The 8,553-nt window shown below is 62.2% G+C and overlaps 1 protein-coding gene across 1 annotated transcript; it reads left to right on the top strand.

The window, feature by feature from the left end:
- The first annotated feature begins 2,775 nt into the window (after positions 1–2,775).
- LHFPL5 (LHFPL tetraspan subfamily member 5) lies at positions 2,776–7,972 on the top strand. Its single transcript, XM_074564073.1, has 4 exons — positions 2,776–3,400; positions 6,779–7,015; positions 7,367–7,399; positions 7,684–7,972. The coding sequence occupies exons 1-3, from the start codon at positions 2,989–2,991 to the stop codon at positions 7,381–7,383; spliced, it is 666 nt and encodes a 221-aa protein (XP_074420174.1). The 5' UTR covers positions 2,776–2,988; the 3' UTR covers positions 7,384–7,399; positions 7,684–7,972.
- Positions 7,973–8,553: the final 581 nt, after the last annotated feature.

Genomic DNA, 8,553 nt, shown 5'->3' with positions numbered 1-8,553 from the left:
CCTCCCTCATGATGGATCCACGGGCAAAGCGAGAGCCGGTGCCATGGCTCCGTGGGAAAGCGCCCACCCCCAGACCCACCATTGCTCGCACATTATGGTCACGGACTCGAGAAAGCTCAAGGCGTGGCGGGAGTGAGCTTCTAGCACCCATCCCCCTGAGAGCATCCCGCCGCCCTCACTCCATGCTCCAGAGCCCACCGATGTCCCCATCCCGCGGGCCACCATCGCGCCCTGCTCTCAGTGTTTCAGTGCTTGGGGGACGCGGCCGATGAAAGGAAACCAGCCCTGGGAACGGCACAGCTTTTTGCACCTGCGTCGGCCCGGCTGCTCTCGGCAATGATTAACACCCGGGCAGCCCTGGCCTTGGGCGGCCCCAGGGGCGATGCTGAGGCCGGCGCTGGATGTCAGTCACGCTGGCACGTGGCATCTGGACCCACGGCAGGAGCTGAGCCTCTGCAGTCCCTCGGGATGTGTGGCAAATGTGGCTCCTGGAGAACTCATAGAATCACAGAATGGTTCGGATTGGAAGGGACCTTAAAGCCCAGCCAGTGCCACCCCCTGCCCTGGGCAGGGACACCTCCCACCAGCCCAGGTTGCTCCAAGCCCCGTCCAACCTGGCCTTGAACCCCTCCAGGGATGGGGCAGCCACAGCTTCTCTGGGCAACCTGGGCCAGGGGCTCACCGCCCTCACAGCAAACAATTTCTTCCCCAGATCTCAGCTAAATCTCCCCCCTTTCAGTTTCAAACTGTTACCTCCTGCCCTATCATTACACTCCCTGATCCCGAGTCCCTCCCCAGCTTTCCTGGAGCCCCTTTAGGGACTGGAAGGGGCTGGAAGGTCTCCCCGGAGCCTTCTCTTCTCCAGGCTGAACCCCCCCAGCTCTCTCAGCCTGTCCCCACAGCAGAGGGGCTCCAGCCCTCCCAGCAGCTCCGGGGCCTCCTCCGGCCCCGCTCCAACAGCTCCGTCTCCTTCTGCTGTTGGTGCCCCGGAGCTGGGGGCAGTATCCCAGGTGGGGTCTCCCCAAAGCGGAGCAGAAGGGGCGGAATCACCTCAAGGTGGCCACAAGCACCCACAGCCCGTCTCGGGGCTGCCCACGCTCCGCTGGCAGCAGGACACAGGGTGCAGGCAGAGACCTGGCCCTGCCCCAGGTGCCGGCGGACGCCCCGGGGTGCCCCGGCAGCAGGATGGGCCCTTTCCCTTTCTGCAGCGGGGGTGTGGGGACGGTCCCCTCCCTGCCTGCAGCCCCAGCCAGCCCCAGAGCTGACAGGGGGAGTCCAGGGGCCCGCAGCCCCCCACCCCAATGATGCAGCACCCCGTGCATCCCCTCCAGTGGGGGAAGACCCAGGTGACACCAGCTGGGGGGTCAGAGGGGAGCGGCAGAGGGGGCACAGCATTTGGGGGACATCCTGGGGCGTACGGCACAGCCCGGGTGGATCCTGGGGGTCACGGCACAGCCCCTGGCACATCCCAGGGCACACGCTGGGGGGCAAGACACATCCTGGGGAGCATCCCAACGCGCGTCCTGGGGCACGTGCGCGTCCTGGGACACATCCAGGGGTGCACGGCACATCCCGGGGTGCACGGCATGGGCACAGAGCGCATCCCAGGCCTCGCGGTGACACACAAAGCGCATCCCAGGGTGCGCAGCAGGGCACGGGGCACGTCCTGGAGCACGGCCCGGGGGCCAGCCCAGGGCAGGTCCTGGGGTGCGTGTTGGGGACATAGAGCTCATCCCACAGGCACTGGGTGCATCCCAGGGCACATGATGGAAGCACAGGGCGCATCCCAAGGGAGCATCCCAGCGATACGGGGCACATGCTCAGGACACATCCCAGGGGGGCATCCCTGGGACACAGGGTGCATCGCGGGGCACATCCCAGGGGGTTATCCCGGGGACACAGGGCTCATCCTGGGGACAGAGGGCTCATCCTGGGAGCATGGGGCTTGTCCCAGAGATGCATCCTTGGGGCACAGGATGGATCCCGGGGGTACGGGGCTCATCCCGGGGGTATATCCTGGGGACACAGGGCACACCCCAGGGGCACATCCCAGGGATGCAGGGCACATTCTAGGGGCTCATCCCGAGGTCCCATCCCGGGGACACAGGATTTATCCCGGGGCCACAGAGCTCATCCCGGGGTCCCATTCCGGGGACACGGGGCTCATCCCAGGCTGTCATCCCGGGGACACGGGGCTCATCCCGGGGTCTCATCCCGGGGACACAGGGCTCATCCCAGGGTCCCATCCTGGCGCACAGGGCTCATCCCGAGGTCCCATCCCGGGGACACGGGGCTCATCCTGACGTCTCATCCTGGGGACACAGGACGCATCCCGGGGACACGGGGCTCATCCCGGGGTCCCATCCCGGGGTCCCATCCCGGGGACACGGGGCTCATCCCGGGGTCCCATCCCGGGAGCACAGGACTCATCCCGGGGTCCCATCCCGGGGACACGGGGCTCATCCCGGGGTCCCATCCCGGGAGCACAGGGCTCATCCCGGGGTCCCATCCCGGGGACACGGGGCTCATCCCGGGGTCCCATCCCGGGAGCACAGGGCTCATCCCGGGGTCCCATCCCGGGGACACGGGGCTCATCCTGACGTCTCATCCTGGGGACACAGGACGCAACCCGGGGACACGGGGCTCATCCCGGGGTCCCATCCCGGGGTCCCATCCCGGGGACAAGGGGCTCATCCCGGGGTCCCATCCCGGGGACAAGGGGCTCATCCCGGCAGCCCATCCCCGGCCGCGCCTCCTCCCGCTCCCCCCCGGGCTGGGGGTGGGGTCTGGCCGCCTCCTCCCGGCTCCTCCCCGGGCTCGGTGGCAGCGGGGAAGCCGGGGGGGGGGGGACGTGTGGCGCCGCCGCTCCCGGGGCGGTCCCGCCGCCGCCGCCGCTCTCCGGTGGGGCGGGGCAGCGCCGGGCGCCCCGGCGGCGGCGGCGGCGGCGGTGGCGGTGGCGGTGGCGGTGCCGGTGCCGGTGTCCCCGCCATGCCCAAGCTGCTGCCGGCGCAGGAGGCGGCGCGGATCTATCACACCAACTACGTGCGGAACGCGCGGGCCATGGGGGTGCTCTGGGCCCTCTTCACCCTCTGCTTCTCCATCCTGATGGTGGTGACCTTCATCCAGCCCTACTGGATCGGCGACAGCATCGACACGCCGCAGGCCGGCTACTTCGGCCTCTTCTCCTACTGCGTCGGCAACGCGCTCACCGGCGAGCTCATCTGCAAGGGCAGCCCCCTTGACTTCGGCACCATCCCCTCCAGCGCCTTCAAGACTGCCATGTTCTTCGTCGGCATCTCCACCTTCCTCATCATCGGCTCCATCCTCTGCTTCAGCCTCTTCTTCTTCTGCAACGCAGCCACCGTCTATAAAGTCTGCGCCTGGATGCAGCTGGCGGCAGGTGAGCGGGGCCGGGAGCTGCCGATGGTGTGCTTGGAGCTGCTTTTCCCTCTCTGTCCCCACGTCGATTCTGTCAGGGGGGGGCTGGCCACAAAAGGGGCACCAGCATAACCCCCATGACCCATTTGCTCCCCTTTACTGGTCACCAGCGGGGAATTTGCAGTAAGTAAAGCCTGTCAGAGCCGCTGAGGCCCAGCAGACTCATCACACGCGGGCGATGCTCCCCTCCAGGCGCTGCTGCGAAACCACGCGGCCCCAACGGCCCAGCCCCGCTCACCTGGGGGGGAGCTTTTCCTCTCACCATCGCCCAACGCCGTCGCTCCCGCTCTGCCCCATGGTTGTGGCTTCAGAGCATCAGTCCCAGGGCACCGAAGGCTGCGGGGCCGGGGCCGGGTCATGGGGCTCCCTGCTGCGTTAGGGATCCCGCGGGAATTAAGCGGGGGGACGGTGACAAGGTTTGCTGGGTTATTGGGTGCCTGCGATACCCTCGGCAGCAACCAGTACCTCCCTGAGCTTGGGGGAAGACGTACGAGGGAGGGGGAGCGGCAGGAGGGGACTGACCGTAGGACTTGGTACCCATCACCCACGTTTCCCTATTTTTCCGCTCATCCTCGCATCCCTCCCGGAGCTCAGCCCTGCGGATCTCCAGCCTTTCCCCATCCCTCCCTCCTTCTCCCAAGGCGGTGAGACACCCGAGATACCCGATAACCCAGCTCCCGCCTTCCCGGCCCCAGCTGAAACCCAACCCGGCCCTTCGGCTGCTCCTGAATCATTGATGCTGGGACCAGGCGCGGCCCCCGCCGTCCCCGGGTGCCCCCGCGGCAGGGACACCCCGGCTGACACCCCGTGGGAGGGTGGCATCAGGGTCGCTCCAGTTCCCGGCTAAAGCAGCGAGCTCAAGCAAAGACTTAGATAAGAGGCTTGGGGCAGCTCAGCCTCTGCGGGAGCCGGGAAAGGCTTTGCTGCTGTTATTTGGGGCTTTTATGTACGTTTTTTTGCGCCGGATGGGGAGAGAAACCCGGCGCAGGTGGCTCTGGCTGAGCGGACAAGCCCAAATCGTCTCCGGGAGCCCGGTTTCTCCGCCACAGACAGGTTCTCCGCAGCTTTCGAGCCACCACCGGGCAACGCAGGTGCTGCTGCATTTCTGGGAGTTATTTTAAAAACGGGGCAGGGAAAAAGAGGATCCGTTTTCTGGGCTTTGCTCCACACCAGGGCGCATTTTCCCAAGAGAAGTGATTTCTTTCCACCTTCCCCCGTTTCTCTGCGCTCCTCCTCTCCTTAGCTGCAGGGAAGAGTAATTAAATAAAGGCGAAATCAGCTGCTTCTCGAGGAAGAGAAATGCTCTCTGCAGAGCTAGGAACCTGCTCGCGGGCCTTGCCGCTCTCCTCAAGGCGAGGAGAAAAAGCATCGGCAAAAGGTGAGGGAACCCCCCCAAAAGTGTTTTCTGGTTTTACCGAGCACCCAGTGACGGAGAAAAGGCCCCGGCGCCGGGTGTAGCAGGAGGCTGTGGGTGTCCCCAGAGGACAGGGACAAACGGACGCTCATCCGGAGCTCCCACCCTGGGGCTGTCTCTGGCACAAGGAGCCCGGGATGTTCTCACACCCGCACCCAAACACGTAAAGGACCGGCTCTATCCATGCTCTGCACCAAGATAACGGCGGAGGATGCGAAGAGCTTCCATTAATCCCATCCCAAAGCCTTGCAGAGGAGCTCGGCTCTTCTCCCTCCGGCGCCCGCTCGCTCTTGTCCAGCAAATACAATGATTTCTCCGACCGTGTTGGGAGTTAAAAAAAAAGCACTTGTGAGATTTTGGGAGGTGAGCCGCTTGGCAGAAGACGGCCCTTCGGCAGCTCGCTCTGGGTTTGTTGGGTCTCCCAAGGCAAAGCCACCAAGGTGACGCGCCAAGGGCCCTGTGGCCACCGGGGCCGGGCGTCGGGAGCAGCCGGTGGCTCACGGCTGGGCTGGAACCGCGGCAGCTGAACAAGCAGAATTAATCTGCCTGCCAAGCTGCTGCTGACGGCAGCTCTGCCCTCGCAAACCACGAGCCGAAACCCAGCCACACGCAAGGCACTAACGGGGTTCCCCACCTTGGTACAGACCAAATCCCTCCTGCTTTTGTTTGGAGAAAATGTTTCTCGGGAGCGACGCAGGCCGGGATGCGCGCGGAGGCAGGAGGATGTTGCCCGGGCAACGCAGGGTTGGGAGATGCTGCTGCAGCGTGTCCTTGGCAGGGAGCGGCGGCTGAACCCGGCCCCTCCCTGGCTGCAGCAGCGCCAACCGAGCAGAGCCCACGCGTGGTGGGCAACCGCGGGGCACCTTTGAGCCTGGTTAAGTCCTAACTGGGACCAGTGGCATTCAACGTCTTTGTGGGTGACACGGACGGTGGGACTGAGGGCACCCTCAGCCAGTTTGCCGGTGACACCAAGCTGTCTGGAGCGGTCGACACGCTGGAGGGAAGGGATGCCATCCAGAGGGACCTGGGCAGGCTGAGGCAGTGGGCGCTTGCAAACCTCGTGAAGTCCAACCAGGCCAAGCGCAGGGTCCTGCACGTGGGTCGGGGCAATCCCAAGCACAAACCCAGGCTGCGGGATGAAGGGATGGAGAGCAGCCCTGAGGAGAAGGACTTGGGGGTGTTGGTGGAGGAGAAGCTCCACACGCCCCGGCAACGTGCGCTGGCAGCCCAGAAACCCCCCGCAGCCTGGGCTGCATCCCCAGCAGTGTGGGCAGCAGGGCGAGGGGGGGATTCTGCCCCTCTGCTCCGCTCTGGGAGACCCCCCTGCAGCGCTGGGGCACCAACAGCAGAAGGAGACGGAGCTGTTGGAGTGGGGCCGGAGGAGGCCCCGGAGATGCTGGGAGGGCTGGAGCCCCTCTGCTGTGGGGACAGGCTGAGAGAGCTGGGGGGGTTCAGCCTGGAGAAGAGAAGGCTCCGGGGAGACCTTCCAGCCCCTTCCAGTCCCTAAAGGGGCTCCAGGAAAGCTGGGGAGGGACTCTGGATCAGGGAGGGGAGCCATGGGATGAGGGGGGACAGGTTTACATTGAAAGAGGGGAGATTTAGATTGGATATTAGGAAGAAATTCTTGGCTGTGAGGGCGGTGAGCCCCTGGCCCAGGTTGCCCAGAGAAGCTGTGGCTGCCCCATCCCTGGAGGGGTTCAAGGCCAGGTTGGACGGGGCTTGGAGCAACCTGGGCTGGTGGGAGGTGTCCCTGCCCAGGGCAGGGGGTGGCACTGGCTGGGCTTTAAGGTCCCTCCCAACACAAACCATTCTGTGATTCTATCTGTTTGTGGCCAGGCCTGGCCATGGCTATGCCACGCTCCTCCACCTGCACTCTGGGCTCAGCAGGTACCTCGCAGCCGCTGTAACATCTCCCTCTCCCCGCAGCTACCGGGCTGATGATCGGGTGCCTGATCTACCCCGACGGCTGGGACTCGAGGGAGGTGAAGCGCATGTGCGGGGACAAGACGGACAAGTACACGCTGGGCGCCTGCACCGTGCGCTGGGCGTACATCCTCTGCATCATCGGCATCCTCGACGCCCTCATCCTCTCCTTCCTGGCCTTCGTGTTGGGGAACCGGCAGGACAACCTCCTCCCGTCTGATTTTAAAGTGGAAAATAAAGGTAAGGGCCGAGCTGCGAGCCCCGGTCCTGCTGCAGAGCATTCCCACCGCGCAGCTGAGGGCTGGTGGCTTCCTCCAGCAGCAGCAGGAGAGCTGTCACGGTCGCGGTGCTGCTTCGTAAGGACTCCGAGAGCACCAGGAGCAGCCAGAAAATCAAAGCAGCCCAAGGCAGGAGCCCAAATTGAGCCAGGCTACATTTCACATGCCCAGAGCTTCCCCTCGCTAATCACATTTTCCAGTTGTTTTTTTTTTTTTTTTACTCCTTTTTGAAAAGAAACCTGGAAAACAACACCCACCCCCTCAGTTTTATACCATACCCCATTAACACTGCGATTATCTTTTTGTTTTACAGAAGAGGGCAATGACTGAGGGAGCCGCTCGCCACGTAAGTGACGCCCGCGGTGATTTTTACCGTTTCTCCCCAGCACACGTAATGCTGCTGCTGGTGTTTTTGAGGATTACTTAAAGGATTGACAACCCTATATAGGCGCTGGTGCTATAGTCCTGTTGGGTCTGTTTGTGGTTAAAGGGGAAATAAGTCTTTGCTTTGCCTCCTGACACCAGGAAACCATAAATCCCTGCCAAGTGGTAAAAAAAAAAAAAAAAAAAGCTTAAAATTTACAATCATGCTCCATTCGGCAACAGCTGACCTTTTCTTTCTCTTCCCAGGAACACCTACAGCTCTTCTTCCATCGGCTCTTTTCCTTAAAGTGACTTTTCCAAGAGCTTTAAACTTACCGACTTCTGTGGATTTTCTACAACTCTCCTGTTGGCCGAAGGGGCCGTCGTCGGCTCCCAGCTCTCCGGGAGGTTATTTGATGGGAAAAGCCCAAACCGGACACAGGTTATGTTTTTTTCTAATCCATCAGCAAACCTGTGGGAAAGGGGAGGGATGGCGATTTGCTGCTTCTTGGGGTTTGTAACACCTTCTTTCAAGGAAATTACTTCCAGAATAATAAAAAAAAAAATAAATAAAAAAATAAGCGTTTTGGATTTTGCACCGGTCTCCTTGGGGCAGGGGAAATCCTCTGCCGTGTCCCAGGTTGCCCTTGTGCGTGAGAAATACCGTGAAAGAGCCAATTCCTAGCGGAGCCATGAATCAGCTTCCCCCTCTGGGCAACGATAACCAAACATAACTTTTTTAAAAAGGGCATTTTTCTGGGGGGGGGGGGGGGTGGAAAAAAAAAAAAGCTGTGCCGGGCTGCAGCAGGCCTGTAGCAGCAACAATACCTGCAAACCACGGCAGATGGTGCCAGTCAGCATCAACTCACCAAACCACCCCATTAGTCCCATTTCGCCCTCGTCTCTTCACCACATCCAACACCCACCTCCGGCACCGGCCGCTTCTGCGGGAGACAAAAGGTCCAGCTCTTCCCTGGGCAGAACCCAAAATTAACCCGTGTCATGATTTTTCATTCCTGCTTGCTGCGACCTGTTGGTCCCTGCAGCAGCCCATTCAATTCTAACAACCACCTTCCAGCTTTATGTTTCCCTCTAAAAAAAAAAAAAAAGCGTTTGTTAAGACCCTTTGCTAGGGAA

The sequence above is a fragment of the Larus michahellis genome, chromosome 21 (genome assembly GCF_964199755.1).
Source record: "Larus michahellis chromosome 21, bLarMic1.1, whole genome shotgun sequence".
NCBI classification, from domain to species: Eukaryota; Metazoa; Chordata; class Aves; order Charadriiformes; family Laridae; genus Larus; species Larus michahellis.
Note: the sequence above shows the minus strand (reverse complement) of the source record. Positions and strands in the feature narration are given on the sequence as shown.

Excerpts from the sequence above, each read along its gene's own strand:
- LHFPL5 (XM_074564073.1), top strand. The coding sequence starts at position 2,989 with ATGCCCAAGCTGCTGCCGGCGCAGGAGGCGGCGCGGATCTATCACACC. Across the intron at positions 3,401-6,778 it reads CTGGATGCAGCTGGCGGCAG|CTACCGGGCTGATGATCGGG; the intron begins GTGAGCGGGGCC and ends CTCTCCCCGCAG.